The sequence below is a fragment of the Manacus candei genome, unplaced genomic scaffold (genome assembly GCF_025592945.1).
Source record: "Manacus candei isolate 608988 ecotype Guabito, Panama unplaced genomic scaffold, ASM2559294v1 h1tg000082l, whole genome shotgun sequence".
NCBI classification, from domain to species: domain Eukaryota; kingdom Metazoa; phylum Chordata; class Aves; order Passeriformes; family Pipridae; genus Manacus; species Manacus candei.
The window spans coordinates 2,984,927-3,009,736 of record NW_026138130.1 but is presented as its reverse complement, the minus strand read 5'-3'; the positions used below and the strand labels follow the sequence as shown (position 1 = coordinate 3,009,736).

The 24,810-nt window shown below is 47.8% G+C and overlaps 1 protein-coding gene across 1 annotated transcript in view; it reads right to left on the bottom strand.

Annotated features, from left to right (window-relative positions):
• POC1A (POC1 centriolar protein A) overlaps window positions 1-24,810 on the bottom strand; it is a 74,398-nt gene that overhangs the window by 48,484 nt on the left and 1,104 nt on the right. The window contains exons 2-4 of the mRNA XM_051811462.1: window positions 10,765-10,998; window positions 8,231-9,935; window positions 7,234-7,924 (exon numbers count right to left, since the gene is read on the bottom strand). Coding sequence (XP_051667422.1) covers window positions 7,234-7,620 — 387 coding nt within the window. The 5' untranslated portion in view covers window positions 7,621-7,924; window positions 8,231-9,935; window positions 10,765-10,998. The remainder of the gene's footprint in view (window positions 1-7,233; window positions 7,925-8,230; window positions 9,936-10,764; window positions 10,999-24,810) is intronic.

The following is a 24,810-nucleotide window of genomic DNA, read 5'->3' as shown; positions in this document are numbered from 1 at the left end:
GCCTCTGAAGGGTCTTCCATCCGTCTCTGCTTCACCCGGGGCTCTCCGTTTGAGGGCAGCTCTCCTCCTGCACCTTTCCACCAGCCAGGGATGGGCTCTGTTGAAGCAGGGGTTATAGTAGTAGAGGATCTAAAACAGGCAAAGGAGAAGAGTTAATTGCCATCCTCCCAAGATGGAAAACCCCAAGCTACAAGAGCTAGGACTCTGAATTGCAAAAGAGGAGGAGCATGGACACAGAAAAGGGCTCTGAGGGCAGTATGGAACCTAAAGCTCAGGCTAAAGCATTAGGTGAAAATTGTGTTCACTCATTGCCACCCCTGGGGTTTTGCCCTCTGGGGACAGAGCAGTGGAGGATTTTCAAAAGGAGAACAACTGCTTTCAAAAGCCAAATACCACTAGTTTTCAGCAGCTTCAGTGTGGACATGAGCAGTCAGGTAACCCTGTACTCCTTAAATGCATCTGCTTGGCATTCAGCAGGTGCTGCAGGAAGGTTTCAGATTTGGTACAGCAAGACACAGAGCAAAGACATTTGGAGAAATCAGGTTATGCTGAGTCTGTCTTTCCCTTTAATGGGCTCAGACTCAGCAGATCTCACCAAACTGTGTCTTATCTGCATTTCTAGTAGTCAGAAAGACTAACTCAAACCTGCCTGAGCACAGCCTGAGAACAAAATGAAAACCAGACCTCTCCCACCTCCATCTCCTCCATCACAGAATCACAAAATGGTTTTTGTTGGAAGGGACCTTCAAGATCACCTTGTTCCAACCCTCCTGCCTTGGGCAGGGATGCCATTCAATAGATTGGGTTGCTCAGGGACCCAGCCAGCCAGGCCTTGAACACTTCCAGGAATGGGGCATCTAAAATCTCTCTCAGCAACAAGTTCCAGTGCCTCACCACCGTCCCAGTAAAGCATTTCTTCCTAACATCCAATCTAAACCTGTTCTCATTCAGTATAAAACCATTGTCCCTTGTCCTGTCACCCTCTGCCCTCCTTTTTATGAGACCCCTTGTAAGAAGTGGTTCCTCCACCCACAAACAGCCCTCTATGATGAGACCTAATAAGGTCCTTCTGGGCAGGTCCCTCTCTCCCCCAAGACTATTCCAAGCATTAGTTGATGTGCAGAGCAGCTGCTGTACCTGGCTGTGAGCAGAAACTGCTGCTTCCTCTGCCAGAAATTCAGGCAGGGAGGCAGATCTCTGGTCATCCCGTTTTGTTTCGGTGAATCCGTACGCGTTCAGCTGTCGCATGAAACTTTTCATTTTTTGTGTGTCAAAAAGCCGCTGAGGGCCTGCCCTGCCCAGCACCTCCTTTTCGAAAAGATCTTTGTTAATGGCCACACATTTTCCACCCTCGCTCCACCAAATTGACAGAAACCTGCTACTTTCCAGCATTTTCCAAAGTTTCTGTGGAAAGCGAAGGGAGGAGAACTCTCCCTCCATGGCCATGTCCCTGGACAGCTCGCCCGTGTCCGGCCAGTCAGAAGGCAAAGGCCAGCTGGCACCAGTGGACTGCGGGTTCCAGTGGAATGTTCTGACATGTCACTGTGGTGTCCGTGCTGGGGAGTGGGGACATCGCAGGTGACATCTCAGTGATGGTTGGCAGTGGTGCCCTGGCAGAGAGGAGCAGCCTGAGGAGAAGCTGCTGGAGGGCACTTGTTGCTTCTCCCTGCCAGAGACACCGGTGGTGGTGGGACTGCAGAGCCCAGCAGTCCACAGAGCTGTGCTGAACGAGAGGCTGCACCCAGCAGTGGGTCCCCAGGGAGGAGCAGGGGTGGCTGCAGCCTTGGGCATCCCAGTGCCCCTTTTGGGAAGCTTTCCAGCTGGGCCTCTCTAATACCTGCAGGTTTGTACTTAATCCTTCTCCCTCGGGCACTGCAATGCAGAAGCAGCAGCTCCAGTAGGGACAATCCTTTTCCTGACATCCCCTGCCCCAAAGCAGCAGGTATTCCCTGATGTCAACCCACTGTCCTTGCAAACTGATCAAAAAGGATTGCCCTTTTCTATTTTTAACTAGTGGATTTAAAACCACCTGAGACAGATGGAGCAGGGGACACACTGTGTTTCTGGAAGGAGACCCAAAAGCAGTGTCATCTTCTCCAGCCGTGAATGGCCCAGCAATCAGGGGCTGGGGGAGCAAAGCCCAAGCCCTCACTCAGGCATCCTTGGGTCAGGAGCTGTTCTGCTTCCCTTTTTCTGAATCACTCCTGCTTTGTTCAAAAAGCCATGAACACAATCCCATGAACTGCTCTTTGCAGGGAAGCCATCCATCCTTCTCCCTGCTGCACTGTCCTCCTGCCATAGTCAGTTGTCTGATTCAAGGGTGTTTGTGCCTGAAAAGCTCTGCATTCCCCCTGCCCTTTGAGTTACTGTGTCTGAAAAAAACATTCCTCCCTCAGACATGGCCTTTCTGCCCACATAGCTATGGATCTAGAAATTTGAAGCAGTTTCCAGCATTGCCTGAGCTGTTCCCCATTAAATGCTTTGGCATTTGAGTATTAGCTTTTCTTTCTCTGCAAGGAAATAAAAAAGAACACATAAATGATTCTAAATATGCCTAAGGCTTCCCTTTTACAATCCATTTTAGAGCAACAGAAAACCAGAAACATGTGATTGCACTCCCACTGATAAAAACACGAAGTGGGAATGTTTCCTTCAATTGAAGGATTCCACCACCCAAAAACCCCCAACCCACCTTCTAGATAATACACTGGTAGCCATGGATGGCCACTTCTTACCAAGTCATCAGCCCTGGGGTGCCACTGCTCAACACCAACAGCCAGAGGTGACAGCAGCCCATTGGCAAGTCATTCCCACCTGTGGCAGTCCAGGACACATGTCAAAAGAAAAACAATTAAAGAATATTCATGCCAAGGTCTTGGGGGGAAAAAAAGGGCCCTCAGGAACAATGGGCACATAGCCAGTGCAGTGGTGGAGGCGGTGGGGTCTTGGATAGCCCAGTTCAGCCATTTAAACATCTTTGTGGCATTATCTGCCCGGGGTGTGGGCAGGGAGAAGGACCTCGGGCCCTGTGCTGTCCCCGCGGTGTCACCCCGGCTGGAGGGACTCCTGCCGTCCCTCAGGTGGCCACCGGGGGGCAGGCGGGGGCTTCCGGCAGCGTCCGCTCGCTAAAGAGGGAGAAATGAGCAGGAAAATGGGATAAAATGCAACATGGTTTCATTAAAGATGAATCAGGCCAAACCGGTCAGCTTCTCTGTGAGGACTACCATAATTCTGGGCGGAAAAAGCGCTGAGCTCGCCTCTTTAAAATGCCACTTCACAGCTTGAGACCTAGACATTATCTGGTATTTCCCAGCGGGTTTTATCTGGTATTTTCCCTGGCCTTATTTGTATCACCGTGAGTCAGGTAGAGACCAGAAGCCCAGGATCTGCCACCTCTGTCACATCGACAGAGCCTTGCATTGCCAGCCCTGCCAGGGCTGTGGTCCCTGCACGCTGCAAAGCAGCAAAGCTCTTGCAGAGCATCAGACCCACCCAGAATTCAGGTGAGTCATTCTTCCATGAAATTACAATTAACCTTTGACTTTGAGCCCAATTCAGAAAGCTGTGAACTTCTCACTAGGGTGAGTGGGTCTAAGTTTAGCAACCAAACTGAATGTTTACCACTTCTATATTGCAAACCCCAGTTCTCATGTGTCCTGTTAATACTTAAACTGCTGGGCACGTCAGTCTCTACACATACCTGTGCAGTTTTGAGAACATTCCAACTGAGGGGCAATGTATGAGATTTGAAAAAGCTGAGGGGCTCAACAAGACCAGCAGAGGGAAGAAGTTTTTACCATCTACAGAGAAAGCCCCAAAAGATGTGGAATTGGTCAAGGCAATGTGCACAAGCTAAGATGGAACCAGCAACTACTCCCAGGTCTCCCTGCTGCTAGCAGCACTCCCAGAACAAGGTCATGCTATCCCCATGACCACCACGATCCCAGCAGGGTCTTCCACAGCTGTTTTGTGTCCCATCCCAATGCACACTCGAGATGGAGGCAGGAACCTTGAGCAACCAACCCTGCAATGCTTTGGCACATGTCAAAATGACCGTCTGGGATGTGACAGCCACCCTGTTATTGCCACTTTGCATCCTGAGAGCACAGCAGGGACTTAGGCAGCCTAAGCACATAGCTACAAGGAGCCAAAAAATGAAGATTGGTACTCCAGAGACTTGCTGTTCAACCTCCCTCACTGCTGCTGCATAAGAAGGCAGCTGCAGACAGTTTGGGCACTGCAGAGGGGAACAGGTCCACCAAGCAGCTCAGCTGATGGCAGTGACATAGTCCCATTGCTTCCATGGGGAGAGGCTGCTTTACATCAACTGAAGATGTAGCTTGCTACCACATCAGCTATTTTCTCTCTTACTAATGACTTTGTCCTCCCATGTGTGCCAAACCCAATTATTTATAGACCACAGTTTTTTTTCTCCCACCTGCCTTTGTGCTTATTATCCTTTCTTACAGAGTTAAGAAAAAGACAGGGAAAGAAAAATCTTTCCCTCAAGTAAGTCTCTCACTGACCTAAATGCAAATTTGTTCAAGCAAATTCAGAGAGCTTTGATCCTGCCTAAGAGGGGAAAGGGGAGGGGAGCAGCCTCTGCTGCTATCAGAACACATCTTTACTGCTGCGTAACAACCAGGCAATGAAGCAAAAGCCATGGGAGTTTAAATAGGAAGCTCAGCCAAAGGTTACCTGGGTGCCCCAGGTGCTTGTTATCAGAGCCTTGAAAAGAGGGAAGGAAAGTGACAGGAGCTGATCACAGCAACAACAGGAACCAGCTGACAGGGCTGGGGGAGTTTCGTTGACCACTTACATTGGTTCTAGTGTCTTAAACCATTATAAGATCCTAAAATCTGTTACAGGAATGTAGCTCAAACCCACCTTTAAATTCTTTGGTACCAGTGGCACCAGCTCTGCTGATCTTGCTGATCAAGGGCAGGTGGCTGCTTTCAGTCCCTGAACTTTCCCTGCTGGTGCCTGCAGGGGTGAGAGGAGTTCAGGCTTCGCTGAACTCACGATTGCATCAACCCAGAACCCAAAGTGCAAAGAGAGTGGTACTAGGAAAATGCTAGCTGAGTTCACAGGAGTGAAGCTGAGACCTTTGGGACATGGAATTCCCCACTTGTGGGCCAGGTGTGAGGTATCCACACCCAGCAGGGGCATTGCCACACAGACCCTGGTGCTGGGGCAGGTAATGCTGCACAGTCCAGCACCACCCACCTACCAAACCAGATCAGTATTACCAGTGCCAGTTGCCTCAGTTTCCATCTCTCTCCATTAGGCTGCTTTCCAATCAATGTTTATCGCTGGGCTGGGTCATGTTTGGCCTTGACTTTTAGGCCTATAATCTTATGGAAAGAGTCTTTGTTCCAAAATATCCCAAGTCCAGGTCCTCACTCAGAGGAGTGTATCAGTCTGCCCCTGCTGACAGGTATCGAATTTCCATGCAAGGTGTTACATGGGAAGAGCTAAAAGGATGAACAGTCAGGCATGCTGAGAGCAGAGTAGGGAGGGGGACATCAACCTTCCTAGAGAAACTCCTGCTGACAGTACTGAGTTTGGTCAGCTCAGACAAGCACAAAACTGCCCGGTCCTTCTTCTAAAGCTCTACAGTCCCAGGGGCCTTGCACCTCCTGAAGACCCAGGGTGGCTGCCTGCTCTCCTTCCCACATACCATTCCTGCACGCTGTGGAGAAGAATGGCAGATCAATGTGACCAGGGCAGACTGCAGAACAACCCTAAATATCTGTTACATTGCCACCTTTACATGCTGAAGGGAAAGATGCCTCTGTTTGCAAAACATCAGAGCAGCCGTGGTTCCAACCAGCATTAAATCTGTAGCACACCCCTGACCTTTTCCCCCACAGCACTTTCCCCTCTGTGAACAGACTGTAGTTAGCAAAGCCAGTCCCTTCTGCAGTGAAGTATTTCCAAGCCAGTTTGAGGCAGGCAGAACCAGAGAGTGAGTTTAGCCCACTGCCCATCACCCAAACCAGTCGCTTCCTTGCACAAGTCATTTGCCCTTCCAGCATTTCATCCTCAGGGAGAAGAGGCATCTGGCTGCCCTTCTGTCCAGTGCCAACAGGAGCTCAGCCTTTGCTGCACCTCTTGGTGCTACCATAACATTTCCACATGCTTGTGCTGGGACATCTGTCTTGCTAAGGCCACTAAAGGACAAGTGGGAACAATAAAGCCACAGAACTACGTAAGAGCAGTATTTTCCACTGTTCGAATAGGGCAGGACAACTGGAAAAGGCTTATTGTTCAAACAGTTTATTACCAACTATATTAGGCTTTATCTATAATTAATTATATTAGACTTTATATCTCTACTGTGCTCCATCGGGCTCTGGAAGCAAGGGAGCAGCTGCCAGTGGGCATGGGTGGGCTTTAGTAGACACCTGCATGTTCCCACAGACTGACCCTCTGGGCCTCTGAAGGGGCCTTTCACCCAACTCTGCTGCACCCGGGGCTCTCCGTTTGAGGGCAGCTCTCCTCCTGCACCTTTCCACCAGCCAGGGATGGGCTCTGTTGAAGCAGGGGTTATAGTAATAGAGGATCTAAAACAGGCAAAGGAGAAGAGTTAGTTGCCATCCTCCCAAGATGGAAAATCCCAAGCTACAAGAGCTAGGACTCTGAATTGCAAAAGAGGAAGAGCATGGATACAGAAAAGGGCTCTGAGGGCTGTATGGAACCTAAAGCTCAGGCTAAAGCATTAGGTGAAAATTGTGTTCACTCATTGCCACCACTGGGGTTTTGCCTTCTGGGGACAGAGCAGTGGAGGATTTTCAAAAGGAGAACAACTGCTTTCAAAAGCCAAATACCACTAGTTTTCAGCAGTTTCAGTGCGGACATGAGCAGTCAGGTAACCCTGTACTCCTTAAATGCATCTGCTTGGCATTCAGCAGGTGCTGCAGGAAGGTTTCAGATTTGGTACAGCAAGACACAGAGCAAAGACATTTGGAGAAATCAGGTTATGCTGAGTCTGTCTTTCCCTCTAATGGGCTCAGACTCAGCAGATCTCACCAAACTGTGTCTTATCTGCATTTCTAGTAGTCAGAAAGACTAACTCAAACCTTCCTGAGCACAGCCTGAGAACAAAATGAAAACCAGACCTCTCATTCCCACCTACATCTCTTCTATGGTGAGGCCCTATTTGCAGTGAAGGTCCCTCTCTCCCCCAAGACTACCATAAGCATTAGTTAATGTGCAGAGCAGCTGCTGTACCTGGCTGTTAGCAGAAATTGGTGCTTCCTCTGCCAGGAATTCAGGCAGGGAGGCAGATCTCTGGTCATCCTGCTGCATTTTGGTGAATCCATAGCTGTTCAGCTGGCGAATAATACTCTCAATTCTCTGCGTGTTAAAGACCCGTTGAGGTCCTGCCCTGCCCAGCACCTCCTCTTTGAAGAGTTCTTCATTGATTGCAACACATTTTCCACCATTGCTCCACCAAATGGACCGAAACTGGTCACTTTCCAGCATTTCCCAAAGTTTCTGTGGAAAGCAGAGGGGTAAGAATTGACTGTTCTTGCCTGTGCTCTCATTGGAAACAGGAGGGCCTCGTTTGGTCTTGCATCTGTCCCTGCTAGGCTGGATGTCCTGTTCCTTCTCCATCACTTGTATGGCAGTGTCACAGGGCACGATTTCCCCCTGTCCTGGCAGGCCAGGGGAAGCCGTGTCAGCCCGCTGCCCCAGTGCATCTGGAGTAGAAAGGGGTGTTGTTTCTGTGGGAATCAGCTCCCTTTTCTTTTGCTACAGGTGGACTGAAGCTTCTCTCATTGGCCATTCCTCCAGCTTCTCATCCAGACATGATGCAGCTGGGGCCCTCCTCCTTTTGTGGCCCACTCTTGGCTTGTACCTTTCCAGCACCTGGGGATGCTCCCATCTTAAAGCTGGGGCTGTAACAGATTCATAGAAGCTAAAAAGTGCAAAGGAGCAGAGTTAGTTCAAGCCTGAAAAACACAAATACATGAGAACAAAGACTGTTAGTTTTAGACAAAAGCCAAACTTGGGTATTGAAAAGGACTTTTAGGGGCATATGAAACTTCAAGTTTAGGCTCTCCCAAATGTTACAATATGGTTCTGTTAAGTGATAACCAGCCCTGGGGTTTTCACCTGAGAAATGCCCTGAGAAGCAATGAAAGTGAGGACATTTATGTCTGAGGCTTATTTGGTATGAACGTCAGTCTCTCCCAGCAGTTCATGTGTAAAGGAACTGATGTACCTTTGTAGGAGCTGAAGCAGCTACTTCTGCTGGAAATTCATCCCTGGAGTTAGACAAACTGGACATGGCAGTTCGCACAGCCCATACAGGTCAAGTTGATGAAGAAAACTGCTCATGCTCTCCATTTCAAAGGCTCTGCCAAGTCCTCTTCTCGCGAGCACCTCATCCTTGAACATTTCTTTATTGATGGCAACAAAGAATCCATCACCAACCCACCAAATGGAACGAAACTCATCACTGTGAGAAATTTCCCAGAGCTGCTTGAGAAAGGAGAGATCTTCAGTTTAGCCACTGCTCCCCTTGGAAGAAGGAGGAATGTCTCTTTCAGTCAGTGCTGTCATTGCTCCTACAGCAACATCCACAGCTGCTTGACTATCCCACTCAGTAGAGGCCGGAGAAGCTGAACCTGAGGACTCCCTCAGCTTGTCTGAGGAAGAGGAGGAGATTTTAGCTGTTGATGCCTCCCTTTAAAACCATCCTCTCTCATTTGGGCTCAAACTTTCTTCTGCAGCCATTGCTCTGGCCAGCCAGGCTCTGTCCTGCCAGATACCAACCAAAGGCTGACCAGTACCAACTGGTGCTGACTGTGGGTTCCCACGGGACATTCTCAAACACCACCGTGGTGCCCATGTCCCACAGTGATGACATTGCAGGGTGGCACTCATGACTTGGCAGATGGGAGCAGCATGGGGAGGAATTCTTGTTGCTTTTCCCATCCAGCTGGGCCCTCTGACACCTGCAGAAACATCCTTACAGTCTCTGCAGCTTTTTGTGATTAAGTGGACAAATATCTCACAAGCTCCCTGGTAACAAACTAGCCTTTCAGTGTGGCTACAAATACTTCTGCCAAGCAAGGAAAAAGTGTTTCCCTTGTTGAAACACATTGCAACAAGTCTTTGTGTGGAGTAAACCCTCTTCATACCAGAAGAATCAGTGCAAATGACCCGACTTGGTACCCAGTGTCTGAGCTCCTGCTTGTCTCTCTCTCACAGCCCAGCGTGAGGCAGGTTGGCTGCAGCATTTTGGGATCTCTGTAACAGAGAAGGCTATTTCTGAGGTGACAGAGACCCGGCAGACAGCTGAGAGCCCAGAACAACCCCTGAGCTCACCTTGTTAGCAGTGCCAGCTTGCTGTTCTCTAACAATCTGTTCTAAGCACTGGCTAAGTTTGGAAACAGTGCTAAAAGCAGGCTTGCCATGGTCATGCCAATGAATGAAGAGCTTGTCACACAGGGAGATTCACCACCAGCACGAGGGAAGAGCATAAACATTACTGTATGAGATATAAACCATTGTACAGAGGAAAGTGTGAGTCCTTCAAACTGCTGCAACAGACTTTAATACTGTATTAAGTGCTGGGGAATGGGAGGAGCAGAGGATATCTCACTGACTAGCTTCAGTCTTCTGCAAATGGATGTGAATTCTCCACTCCGAACACAGATTCAACAGGCTAGTTCCTAACATGTCCCGACCCTTAAAAAGTGCCTATATTCAGCTTCTGGATTTCACTTTATCTCTTGAATATCCTCAGCAATTCAGGCTTGCTCCAAGGGTGAAGCTCACCAAGCACTCACAGACACCAAGGAACAGCAACATGCAGTTCCTGGCAGCAGGACAAACCCTTCGGAGTGAAGGGGCAGGACCCAGTGATCACAGCCATCTCTCCCAACTCCACCTTCAGGAAGCAACTTGTTCTGTTTTTTCTCCTGTGAAAACAGAAAGGGGAAGAAAGCAGCTGGTTGTCACAGGAAGATGGACAAGTAAAAAAAAAAAAAGGGAGGTGCTACAGCTTCAATGAGTTTCAGATGTGCTGCTTGGAGTCATCCTGAGATGTAGAAGCCACTGTCTCCTGCAGCACCTTAGGCCTTCTCAGAAGAATTTATGTCCCACTGCAAGTCACCCAGCCCTGCATTTCTTGGTCAGGTTTACTCCCTCTTGGAGAGCAGACACATTCCTCTGTCTCTGCCTTTCAGCTCAATGCCAGGCCTGCAATGAGCCTGACAGATAAACCAAGCCCTGTCAAGACCAAGCACATTCCTGTCTAGAACTGTACCTTGACCCATTGTATGAGATCTCTTTTTATCATCTCCCAGAGTTGTGAGAAGCAGCCGAAACCCAGGATGCATGGGAAGAACAAACAGCATATCAGGCATTTCAAAAATGGAAACATCAGAAAGGTTAGGCTTCAACCAAGTGAGGCAGACAAAGCCATAACCCCTGCCAGGAGAATGAGCAATGCAAACAGTGGATGCCTGTATCTGAAGTTGAGATTTTTCCCCAGTCACAGCAGAGGAATGTGTTTTAAGTAGCTAGCTTTTGGCCTTCTGTTTTGTTTACTCTTCCAAAGACAAAACCAAAAGTGATGCCATATCCCGCCTTATTGAAGTGCAGAAGGAAACATCTGGGAAGGGGAGGCAAAACATGACAAAGTCCAGACCAGTCTAAATGGAGACACACACAGGCCCTTCTGCTCAGCCTGCTGAATATGTAGCTATTTATCTACACAGCCTGCTACCACAGCTGAGTGGAAAATACCTGCTGGGCTTCAGGATGCTCCAAGCAGCCGGGAGGAGAACAGGGGGAATGTCACAGTCAGCTGCTCCTCAGGGGTTGCCTGGCTCCTTGAGTAACCACCACTGCACAGAAGGACCAGACCTTCCACTGATGAGAGCAAGCTCCACAGCCTCTGCCACAGCTGCATTCATGCTTATGCCAGTTCAGGGGCCACATGGCTACTGCCCAGCTGAAAAGCTCCTGGTAACTTTTAGCCTGAGAAAGTAGAAGCAGAAGAGCAGAATGAGGAAGTGATCCACTGAAATTTCTTCTCTGTGAGGGACTTCCCTGGAGAACCAGCATGATAAAGGTGCTGCCTGCCCAGAAAAATGCCACACTAAACCTGGAGAATGGCCAAGCATGGTTCAAGCTGGGTGACTTGTTCACAGAAGCCAGTACCTCTGCCAAGTGCAGGCAGTGGCTGAACACTGTTATAATTAGAGCTGAGGTGTCAGGCCAGTTGCTTCCAACTCCTGTTATTTTTTATTACACATCTTTCAGTATTTTGTATTCACCTGAAGAGAGACAGTGTCCAATTTCAGGGGGTAGGAAAACTTCACGCCTAGAGTGTACAGTTTTGTTTTCCTAGTTATGCAAAATGGTCCTCCTTGCAAACCTAGGTCCACCAAAAGGGCTCCTAACTATAAGACAGAGGGGCAGGACCTGACTTGGTAAATAACTTTTTGAACAATTAGGGTTACTCCAAGGGTAATTATTCTAATCAGCAAACATTTATTAGAAACTGCAGAGGTACAGCACAGGGCTGGCACAGGGAGGGACAAGCTATTTCATCTGCAACTACCCTGACCTTCAAGGAAAAAACCCTCTAGCACAACATAGTTCCCATAAACACTCACACCATGACAAAAGATGTCAGAAATGCAAGCTGTTGACATTACGGGATACTTGGCCAAAGCAAAACCGTATCCCTTTCAAACCCTGAGAGTAAAGACCAGCAAGTTTTATGAGAGGGTGATATGCTATTCTAGAGGGCAGAGAGAGCAGCTGACATTGAACACAAAATCTGTTTTCTTAGAAGGAAGTTAATTTCCAAATGACACAGAGCTGTGTAACTCATTGCCAGGTTCCGAATCCAAACTAGTCAAGTTCATAAAAGGGTTAGATCAAGGCAGAATGGGTTCACCACCACTTTCATTCTTTTAACACTTAACACTATTATTTTTTTTTACTCCTGGGCTGTATCCTCTGGCTCAGGGCATTGCCAAGAGCACGGGGCAAACCAGCCTCTTCCCTTACTGTCTGCTACTAGCTGGATGGACATTTGGTCTGACTCGCTTGTCACATGTAGTCAGCCAAGACTGAAGTATTCAGGGCTCAATGTTTGAGCGAAACAAAGCCTTGCCTGGTGGTGTGGGATTTTGCAGGATCGTTTCTTAAAGTGTCTCATGTGTTTAGTTCCTCCTTCTGTCTCTTGTGAGCGTGAGAAGAAGACAGGCCACCATCCCCAAAGAGGGCAGACACCTCCGCAGAGGGCTGCTCTGCTCCTTGTTTGTAAAGTATTACAACACTGCAAACAAACAGTCAAACCTTGGATGAAACAGAGCCTTGGATAAATCCCATGCCTGGGATTACTCACACTGATGTTGCAATCATTGGTGTCATGGATAAAAACGACTCAAAGAAGAGGAGGATGACAATTTTCCATCATGACTTATTTACATTAATTATAAACAGAGATTCCCAGCTCTCTTAAGCTAGCTCAAGAACTAGCACTTACCCATGGCCTGTTATCTAAGCTGAGGACTGTGCTAAAGCAGATTTTCTTCAACATCTGAAATGGGTTGCTGTGATCCTACAACTTCAGCCAAACAGCAAAGCCTCACTTTATTCTAACTGCTGTATATATATATATTTCTTGCATGGTTACAAGAACAATTTCTTGCTGCTATAAAGAAACACCTGCATCTTACCTTCAGATGTCATATTTAGAAAGGTTCCTGGTGACAACCCCACCATAAGCTCTTACACAGGTGAATATATCCGTGTGCAGCACTAAACACTGCACCCAAAGCTGAGCCTTGGTCACTGCTCTGCTGGTGATACCAGCACTCCTAATGGGGCTTGGGGCTTAGGCCGTGGAGAGGAAGCTCTAGCATTAAAAATTAAAATCACAAGTAACCACATTAAATTAAGTTACTCATACCTTTTATACAGCCCCTTCCCAAGTGAAATGCAGCCATATGGATGTGATGCTCTTACAGGTTTTGACTTAATGCTTTTATGCAGTAGGGGAGGTGGAAAGATGATACAAGCTCACACATTTGCAGCAGGAAAATCAAACCCCTTACACAGTAAAAGCAAGCAGAGAGTCTGGTCATTGGGCTAAAGTAATTGGTCAAATAGAGTTATCTGACTGGTTTTCTTAGGAATGGGCGACCACTTACAGAGGTTGTGCAACTACTCTGCCTCTGCTCTGCAAACAGCCTGATGTCCAAACAGCAGTGTCTGTAACAGCCTCACTCTGTATTGATATGATTTGTGTGTGCTCAGTAAATAAACAAACAGTGACTCATGAGTGACGGGCTTGGAGAAACCCAGGGCAGGGGTTATAGCACAGGCTCAGTCATCACCTCCTCATCTGTCCAGACACCACTGTACAGAAGGGGCCTGGCTGCACCAGGAGATCTCACCCAGGCAGCAGCCCAGGCTGCCAAGGCCAAACCCTCCTGCTGTGAGCAGCATCTTGCCTGAGGCAGAGCACAAACCAGCAGCTCAGTGGCACTTGGCCTACCTGGCACCAGCAGCCCTGGCCTGGCAGGGTATCCCACAAAGGTGGATGTTCCACGCTGTATCCTCACCCAAAAGCACCTCTTGCCCTCAGCACTGCGTGTGCCACCCCACCCTCCAGACTGCTACACTGAATTAGCACCGGGCAAGTGAAAAAAAAGTCCAGAAGAGATAGATAGGAATTAATGTTTAACCTTTGTCTGCCTTACACTACTGACAAATCGTTGCAGGCAATCCAGAAATTTTTTCCACTCATTTAGTTTCTACTTTGTAAGCAATTTCATTTCCTCTGCCATGCAAAGAGCTCCATCAACAGCAGACCTAAGGAAACCAGGTCCCTCATGGATTTAGTATTTGGATAATTAGTATCTACATGATTGTGGGTTTTTTTCCTCATGGCTACTATATGGTTTGAGCCTGCTACATCCTGTTTCTTGGGCAGTGTACAGCAAGGTCTCTATCCACTGGCTTTGTGGTTTCAGAGATCCCTTAGGAACCTTTAAAAGCTTTACTGTTCTTTGAGCTTTTCACTGAACTGAGGAATGGCCACCACGTTCAAAGCTGCTGGCAGCACAACCACAGCACAACTGTGTGCCACCATGAAGCTGAGCTTTGAACAGATGGAAAAGGAACCCAGTAGCAAATTGTATAATGGCCTAGCAAAAATCCTTTAAAATGAGAGAATTGCAAAATCAAATCTGAAAAGACACCAAATCAGAAAATTCTTGTTTCTAGGCTCATCTCCTCAACTCCTAGGGATATAGGCTGAACCTCCAACCCAAAACATTTGAACAGTCATGACCTAGCAATCAGATCTTCAGCCCTGAATGCCCAGAGAGTAGGGAAGCTCTTCAGTCCCAATCTTGTTCTCCTGTCACCAACAGTAGCCAGCCACAACTGCCTGGCATAAACCCTCCTGTCACAAGAGGAGAGTCACTGCTCTATCTGTGCAGCCCATCACCGTGCAGGACTGCCTGGCACCACTGGAGAAGCAGGAGCTGTATATAAATGGATGGCTGATTCATGCTGGGACACTGGGCTATTTTCTTGTCCCCCCCAACACGATTTCACCCAGCACAAGAGAGCTGTGAAGACAGTGCCCTGTGTGGTCCCACTCCACTGGGATGAGCAACCACAGACGTCAGAAGCTTTACTGGAGGCTGTGATCACCAAGGCTTTGTCTGGCTGTAATTAAGCCACCCCCTAAGGAGGGTGTCCTGCCCACTTTACTCAGCATTGTCTGGGCAAGACAACTGTGCAGGGACAGGGACACAGGCTGCCTCCTCACATCCCTCAACATGCATCCAGAGGTGCACAGTCATCTCCAGGTCCTTCCTCTCTTGCCCAGCAGGGCCCATCTGTGCTCCTCACTCCCACCCTGGGAAGTCCAGGTTGGGGCTGGGACCACTGCACCAATCCAGAGGTGGAAGCCAAGACCTGAGCACTGGCAGGGTGGGGGATGTGTGGGAAAGAGTAACTCCAGGTTGCAGCGAGCTCACTGCAGCACAAACTGCCAAGCTGTTTTGCTTCTTCAAGCATCCTTTACTTCAAGATTAATTCAAATAAAACTTGATTCATTCATTGGACAACTGAAGTTTGCAAGACAAGTGACTAGTGGGACAACTACTCACCAGCATCCCAAATCATTTTTTAAGACCCAGGCTGGTGTTTTAAAGACCCTCCACGTTCCAATACAGCTCTCTCACCGCCTGCAAGTTTGGCAACATCTAAAGCTACAGTAACCGTTAAACTGTTGTCCGTGGTTTGGGTGCAAACCTGTGTTAAACAATGTCAAGACTTATCTTGATATGAGCTAAGCAAAACTGAGCAAATGGGAGATGTGCTGTCACAACAGAAAGCTGTGCAGAGCCCCAGGCTGGGCAGAGTGTTGCTGATGCCTCCATGTCAGGAGGTCAAGTCCAAGGCCACCTGACCTCATGTCTTATCCAAAACAATACCAGACACTTCCCACACCCAGAGGTGTGGGAATCCCAGACTGCCTGCACAGGACTCAACCTGCCTTCTAATACCTCAGGACTGGTTTATGTCTGGACAGTAACACCCATTATTCCCTCAGGAAAGCATCACCATTCATTGCAACACCAGGTTGCCTTGCTTCCCATTTAAGAACCTGAGCTGGACACTTCATCTTACTAAATTTATTACCTCACCAGCTTCTGAAGACAATGAGATACACACAAGTAAACTCAGCTAACCAGTGGCTAAAATTATTTTCTCACAGCCTAATCATCCATTACTTAAGTTCCACAATTTCATGACAAGTCACAGATAGGTCAGAGATGCTGGGAACAAGAGGTTCTCCCAGCTACCACACAATACATATAATTCCTGGGTAGCTACTTTTTGCCACCAGTCGTGCTGAGAACAGCACTGTGCCCTGTGACACGGTGGATTCAATTTATAACAAAACCAAAAAGAGAAAAAAATAGGTCAGCCTTGACAAGATCTGCTTGACTCATCCTTTCTGCTGTATTTAATATTGTTGGAGAATTGCTCCATGCAGGGAGCAATTTAGAAAAAGCTTGATGAGGAAAAGCTTGTGATGAGGAAAGCTCATCTGCTTTCCTTTAGAGCAGCTGCCTGCCTGCCCAGGACAGATGCACTTGTCACGTACATGGAGATGGCTCATGCACACTGGAGGAGCAGCTCATTCAACAACCACACATTTATGAGACAGTTTCTAATCAAACCCTTCCTCCAAGCACAGATAACAGGCCATCCCCCACGCTCTCACCACAAGTACATGACAGCTCCAGCACTCTGCTGTCTCCAGCACACAGCAGCCTCATTGTGCAAGGACCCACCAAGCCAATGTGACAGTCCCAGCCTCAGGGAACCATCCCCTGCTAACTCAGAAAATCTTGTAGCAATGTACCCTAATCCTACATCTTGACTAAGACTTCCAAGCTGTGGCAGATCACACAGCAGTGCCTCCAGCTAAGACACATGCCTGCTTGCCTGCTTCCTTAATGGTCTGCTCCGTGTGAGTGCACAAAGCATGGGAGAAGTCCTTTTACTGTAGGTGAAAAAGTGTCATTCTGCTCAAAATTTCATTGCTGTGTTGCTTCCTGCATTGACTTCTCTCCAGACAACTGTGCTGTGATGAGACAAGGAATGCCTGCCCTTGGGTTAGACAGCAGAACTGGGATCCACAGAGAGCTCTGCAGATATTAAATAGAAACCACCAAGATCAAGATGCTAAAGAGGAAGGACAGTCCAGTCACAGACAAATTTGCTTTATCTAGTCAGCACAGCACATGCTGGTATAAAGTGAGGAGCAAAGGCTGCAGGAGGCTGCATGTGAAATAGAGCAAGCAGCTCTACAAGAACCTGTGTTCTGGGAAAAGGTCAATGCACCTTCAAGCACAAGAGTCTGTGCCAGGAGCCTCCAGCAACTGGAGAGGCTTCAAGCACTCAGCTTTAGCCTGGGTGAATGGGCAGTGGACCCAGTAAACAGCAGAGGCAGGCAGAACCCTCTGCTCACTGCACAACCCACCTCTCCATACACCTTTTCATTGCCAAAAATCAGCATACTGAAATCTCATTTTCTAAGGTAACAATTATGAGATTGTGTTGCCTCATTTAGATACTAGTGAAGTTTGTGAGTGATTTTTTGCTTCTCCTGTCAAGACTGGCTGTCTCAAAATGAGCACTTCCACACATTTTGAAGGAAAAGAGAAATCCCTCAGTGAGTAGGCAGAGAGGGGAGCTACATTCCTGCTTCTGCCAAGGAAGGGCTGCAGCTCTCTACCTGCCTGCTGGCTGGGCAGCAGGCACACACACATACACACACTTTCCCAACTGGGAAGTAGCCAGGGCACAGGATATCTCCTGCCCAGCTGCTATTTATTAGAGGATTTGGGAGAGAAGTGAGGATACTAAGGGATATTAAGAGTCACTGCATCAGAGGCAAGTATGTGTGAAGTTGGACTTCACCAAACCTCTTGTGCACAGAGCAATTTGTCCCCTGCTTAGGTTACAGGAGTCAAGAGTTTATGCTAAGTGCTTTCTTTTTGCTCAGTGGGCATCACAAGGTGTCAGCTCTGCTACAAGCACAGTGAGGCAGCCCCAGGGTGATGGCACTGGCATGACACTGAGATGAATTTTGGTTCAGGTCCCAGTTTTACTTTTGGCATTCAGAGGCGTTTGCTTGTTCTGTGTCCCCTTTTCACCCTGGCAGGACAGCTGTCTCCCAGCAGGGACTGCTCCTCCAGCAACATGGCACTGGACTCTGCTGTGCAGACACAGGTAAAGACCAGCAGAAACCACTTCCTCTTTTACAAAACAAAGCTTACAGCTGCCCTGCCCAGGGTGGGTGGAAGAGGAACAGGCCATGCTACCTGCCACCTCCCCCAGGACAACTCTCCCTGCTTTTCCAGAAAGAACTGCTCAGTGGAGGAAACCTGCTATATTTCTCCTACTTTTGAAATTGTTTTTCTTTTCCAGTTGATGCTGACCTACATAATAAGCAGGTCACTGGAACAAAAGAGATGTTTTTCAAGGCAGAGGAGAAAAGCCGAGCAGTTCTTCCTCCACACGGACTTCTGAGGACAAAGTGAAGTGCTGTTTCCCAGGGGTCCCACTGAATAGCCTCCTTTGTGCTCCTCTGTCCAAAATCAGCAGGAACTGCTGGGATCCCACTGAGGACGTGATCAGACCCTGAGCAGAGCATCAGGTTAGTTAAGGAACAGATCCATGGGGCACTGAGAGGAGCTTCAGGAACATAAACCTTTCTCACGTGAACAGTAAATGTGCCATGTGCAGCCCTGGTGCACGAGGCTGTGAGCTCGTGCAATAGCTCAGCTGCACAGGACTCCATCCAGTGGGCAAGGCAAGCTCCCATTAAACCAGCAGCAAAGGGAGGGAAGGAGAGAGCAGGAAGATGCGGGGGGACAAGTCCCCACCATGATCCCTGTGGTGCATCCCATCCCCAGCTGAAGAAGGATTGGGTTGTAGCAGGTCTGCAGACCACAGGAACACAGGACTGAGACTGACACTGTTCTCAGCTAGAACAGTGCTCTGCCTGAAAATTTGGCAGGCAAGAAGCAGGGTTAGAAGAGCTTGAACTCAATTTACTTATTGAGCTCTAGTCACTTCTGCTCCTTTATGGGAAGCATCCCTAAAGGCTTACTACAATAAAGCGCAAACTGGAAATGAGAAAGATTTGAGCAGCCAAAAGAAGAGAGACCCTGGGATAACCTTTCAGCATTCTTATGGTTTAAGGCATGGCAGTATGGAACTGAGCTATGAAGATGTTGTATCCGGCATCATCATCCCCAATCTTGCAGCTGATCTTTCCCCTTGCTCCCAAAAGGGAGACAACCCTGTGACAGATGTGTGCCAGCATTTCTCATCCACACACCAAGTGGTGCACTGCAAGCAGGAAGCAGCCAGTTACCTACCCACAGGTAAAGTAGGGATCTATTAGAGAAATTAATGTAATGTGATCCTGCCTGGGGCTCAGAGTCAGTCCCAGGAGGATATATGGAATGAGTAACCAGAGCAGGCAAGGGTAAGAAGTGCTCTCAAACAGCAAAGAGCTCCAGTAACAATAGTGCAAGTCTGGTAACTAGGTCACAGTTATGATCCTTAATTAATCCTGAAGAGACCCCATCTGCCATGGGGAACATGACAGATAAGGTAACTCATTAAGCACAGAAGCAGGCCATGGGTAATGCCAGACCCCAGCCCAGCAGCAGCTGCTTTGCCCAGCCTGCTCTCTGCCAAGCTTTTAGCCAGCAGACACATCAGGCTCTTCCCATCTCCCCCGAGGAAGCAACAGCAGCCTGGAGCCTGTTCACAAACCACTGCCCAAACCACACTGACATAATCCACGACACAGGAGAGAGATGAGATTGCAAACAGACCAGGGCAGGCAGATATGAGGCTCCAGCCAAGGAGCTGTACCAAATCCTGACAGACAGCTGAACCTTGGCTCCCCACACTGTGCTTCACCTGCAGCCCTGCCCTTCTCCCCCACACCTCCCTGTGCTGGGCTGTGCTATCACAAGTCACTTCTTCCCCTGACTCCTCAGCTTACACAGAGGCAGTCACAGCCTTGAGACAAAGTGCTGCAAAGGCCAGTGGAGAAAAGGGCCTGACACTGCAGCTGAAGTTAGGAGTGGTCGCGTGCTGGCAGAGCCAGGTTGTTCACTTGGCCCTGACCATGACAGCACAGAGCCCATCTGCCAGCAGGGAGGCAGGGACTGACCACGGGCAAGGCCACGGGCTGACACCTGGGAGGGCAGTGTAGGGGCATGTCATCTGCCCTGGCCTCTGCAGCTGGCTGTGTTTTGCACCTACACATGATGCCTATGAATGTCTTGATCTGCTTAAATCCACTGGTGACAGGGAGATAAGCTGAGATAATGTTGATTGAGTTTTCAAGCCCTGCTTCTGTTACATGAGCAATTAAAAAGCAGCTACTGTCAGCAAAGATGGCAAAACCTAACAGGGCTTCTGAGGACTCAGCACAGAGCATTAAAAATAGTTGTTTCAAAGGAGGGATGGGTGACTAATAAGCTCTAAACTGACAACTGTTGGGAGATGGGGGCAGCTTAGTACTAAAACCATGTCTCTGGGGACCCTTATTGAGGTGTCACTTGTGCTCACTAGCACCCTCAAAGGCATTGTATTCCACAACATGCACAACTCACAGCACACCAGGGAACAGACACAACTCCACACAATTAAACCAGGACAAGTAGAAAGGAGAAAAGCTGCCAAGTAAACATAAAACAGTATTTTTACCCAAGGAAACTCTAAGTAGCAGAGCAATCAAATTCACAGTACATGCACCATCACCATACACACACACACTGTTCTTCCTCACCCAAGTGCAGCTGGGTGAGGGACTACTGTGAGATCACTCTATGAAAACTAGGTCACTGGCTATCCAACACAAGAGATAGTGCAAGGACTTCGGGAAGGACGTACTGGAATCACTTCTTCCAATTAAAACATGAGCTTAGGAAGCATCTCTAGTTTATTGGCTCTTGTAATTGGAGCTTTAAATCTCAATTACTCGCTCAAAATCTCATTGTCCTTCAGGGTAAATGAAGCTGAAGTAAACACAGGAAAGGTTACTACCTTTTTGAGACAGAAGTACAGAGAGGGCAGGCAGGACAGAGCAATCTGTGGTGCCAAAGGCTCACAAGGGAACCCCATCACTCACCCACCAAAGAACAGCTCAGTTGTCTGCTGTGCCAAGCACCAGCCTCCTCTCTCCCTCCTCCAAGCGCAAGACCAGGTGCCATGCAAGCCCTGAAGACCCTCCCGGATTTCACCACAAGGATCCAGAGGGTTTCCACACCTTCAAATATTACAGTTGTTGGCTCCTGTTTGTAGCTGAAATGGTGGCTGCTCCCTTCCCAGGTACCCCCCCTCCACTACAAGTTCTCATCCTGCTGCAGGCTGGACAGGGTTAACATCTGCTCTGTATCACAGAGCCTGGCCTACTTAGTGTGTGTTGCCCAGCAGGGCATCTCTCCCCAAAACTACTTCTTCCAATTGTTGCCTCACAAAATTCAGCTTGGCAAAAAAACCTCCTACCTCATACACACCTGGACACAGAGATTGCTCAGCACACTCCATCAGAGGCAGAAGAATTAACCTTTAAGTAGTGAATGAGGGAAAACATTGCAAGGCAACCCAGCCACCCCCTACTTGTTAGACACAAATAATACGTCATCTCTGCTGTATTTGCAGGCTTCAAAGTGCCAAACAACAGAAACACAGAACTGTCATCAGGGCTTTTGAGGAAACAGTTCAGCCACCGCCTTGTGCAATGGAGCTAATCTGAAAGTTTGCTGGTGATACTGATGGTTGGAGAGAATCAGCTACCCCTCACCCCAAATCACCTCTCCACACAGAGCCACCACACCTCACTCTCACAGGGCTCAGTACTTCCTCCCTATGTGGTCAATCACCCTTATCAATGCCTAGAGGGAGTGTCTCAATTCAGTGGCCAAACACTGAATTATTTTTTATTAATTAATGCATTATCAAGTTTCACGGTGGAAACAAGATGCATCTCTTTGAGAACGTGAATTCTGAATTGCTTTTTCAAGTTAAACTTTGAAGCAGAGACTTGTCAAGACTAGAAGTCTTTAAAAACAAAGATAAGGAAGTACAAAACTAAATCATCACAACTACACTCTAGGTTTCCTAAAAGCGTGTGGGATGGCTGCAGGAATTTTTGGGCTGCAATTTGCAAGTCTGAAGAGACAAGATTTTCTAATATTTATAAAACCTCCATAAGATGAGCAGACTTCTCTATAAAACCACAAACCACAGGTCAATCACATGACCCATCACTAGTGCTAAGCCAGCAACAACCCTCCACTCTCCCTTGGTTTGCTCTTACAGTCCATGTGACATGAGAAACTGGGCACAGAAGAAAATTACTTAACTCCAGGTTTGTATTTTTGCCATTTTGGTCTTAATTTCTCAGCAGATCCCTTTCAACTTTTTAAATATGCAACATTTGCACTTCCATCTCCTTCTAAGACATTCCCTAGAATCAGTTTTTATCTTCTTTGCCCAGGGTTGGGACAATATGCATTTCCAAGAGAAAGCACATGCATCTCTGCTGATTAAGCAGAGAGATTCCTGAAAAGAAGACCTTAGAGGCTCCAGGATCTTTACCACATCTCCTGAAGATACAAGAGCAAAACATTTTCCAACCATTACCTCTCCCCCAAGCCAACACAACATGACTAGGTTTGCTTGCACAGCTTCAGCTGGAATGGTGTTCAAAGCAGCTGCAGAACCATCAGGTCAAATAAACCACATGCAGACAAGGCTGCCAGCAGGGTCACAGTGCCCCAAATAACCTCCCATTCCAGCTGTCCTGGCACCCTCGCTCGCACTCCTCCTGGTACCGCCTGTGCTGCTTGGCAGGCAGAGCGGCCTGGGAGCCTTGGAAGTAGAGCCCAGAGCTTTCCATGACTGAGGCTGTTTGTAAGACAGTGCACACAGAGCACTTGCCAGCTTTTTGAAGAGCTCAGTACAAAAGGCAAACAAGGAACGGAAACGTCATCTACTCCAACAATCTACTCCAATACGTCACAAAGTTCCTCTCATCTGCAGCTCCCAAGTTCAGATTTGGAGATAGGATTGCCCTCCCTTAATATTTCAGCACAGGCCCCTTCTTCCCTATTGCTGACGCTCTTCTCGTTTTCATACCTTATCACCACCCTCTAACTTTATCTATAATCTTTGGAGCACAAGGAGGGATAGTATGTCTTGCACCCCAAAAGTTAAGCAATGAGAGCTATTGCAAAACAGCACAGCAAACCCCGTGGGCAGAATGCACCAACACTTGCATTGGGAGGTGGAAACATTTGGAGCTGGACCCCAAGAAGGCTGTATGCTCATCCTTCCAGTTTTCTGCTGTGCACACAGGCTGTGGTGTTACACAGACTCTCCCACTCACAGGAGTGGGTTTGGTCCCGTGATGTTTCATACCCTGTTACCACACACTTTCATGCTATTTTCATGTCTGGAACATCTCCACTTAAATGTCAGGCATCCTTCTGCTCCACTGCTTGGCCACTTCCATCCCTTTGGATTGTTTCTTTCACAGAGCTAATTCTGATTATACAACTACAGCAACTAATACTAACTATAACAACTAATTCTAAATGTATAAAGTTTATCTGACCATTGAGGGAAACAATGAAATTCTTAAAACTGTCTCAAGATCAGCAACATCTAATGCTATGGAATAGCTGGATGAGAAGGGAAACCACTCAGGTAAGAGAGTTCTGCTGCCTCACTGGGTGCTTATTCACAGGATAATACCCACATGGGAACGCCCAGCTTGGGTCTAGTCAGGAAGGGGATTTTCCCCACCTTCTCACGTCACCAGCAGGTATTTCACTATGAAATGCTTCTCCTTCTCCTTACTTAACTGAATTATGGATCCTTGCTGAAGAAATTACATTACCAGATGAATAAAAGAAGCCTTTGCTGAAACAAACTACAGTAACCAGCCTTACCAGTAGGTGTACTGTGCCTACAATAGACATTTTAAGGTGACAGCCTTAAAATCACATCATTTCACTCACCTAAAAGAGATCAGAGACTATTAGGACTTCACTGGATGCTTTTATCCCTATCTCCAGGCTGAAAAGGCAATCTTACTTGTACTGCTACACTTGGGAACAGAAAGGCAGCATGTACAGCTGCAGGAAATAGCACTGATTAAAAACTGCCTAGTCAGAGAACCTCCATCTTGGCAAACAAAACTACATCAACTTTTACAAAGGATTTAACTTACTGTGTCAAACTGAGTCTGGGGTAACTGGGGAGGAGTGAGGGCACTCTTAATATGCTACTGCCTCATCAATTGTCCATAGTGGGCCCATGTGACAGGTAGACAAATTAGAGAGATGATTTTCTAGTCGTGGTTTAATTCCAGCAGGCAACAAATCCCCACACAGCCCCTCACTCACTCCTCTGCTGTAGGATGGGAGAGATAATCACAAGAGTGAAAGTGTAAAAATCTGTGGTTTGAGATAAAGATGATTTAATAACCAAAAAAGAGGACAAAAACAACAGGCAGAGAACACTAAAAAACCAAAAACAAACAAACAAACGAAAAAAAAACAACCAAAACCAAACCAAACCCCAGAAAAACAAATGATGCAAAAAAACCCAATTGCTCACCATGAACTGACCAATGCCCAGCCAGTCCCTGAGCTATGGAAGCCCCAGCTAACCTCCACCCTCACAGTTTTATTGCTGAGCTTGATGTCATATGGTGTGGAATATGCCTTTGCTCAGTTGGGGTCACCCCCTTCCAACTTCTTGTGCACCCCCAGCCTACTTGCTGGCAGGGCAGTGTGAGAAACAGAAAAGCCCTTGACACTGCACAAGCACTGTTCAGCAATGATGAAAACATCCCTGTGCTCTCATCACTGTTTTCATCACAAATCCAAAGCACAGCCCCATACAAGCTGCTATGAAGGGAACTAACTCTATCCCAGCCAAAACCAGCAGAGAACAAGGTATGCCCTTGATTTCCAACAATCTGCTGCTCAACAGAAAATTCCTAACACTGCCATTGCTCTAAGAGAGATGCACACGGGTTCCAGCACAGCATTTTTCACTGTTGTGAGTTGATTTCTTGTTCTCAAGGACTTTGACAATCCCACCTCTGCTTTAGCTTCCACCTTCCTGCCAATGCCCACAGTAACACAGATATGACCACAAGCAGGGGCTCGCTACAGATACCTGGTGTAGTAAAGATGCTTT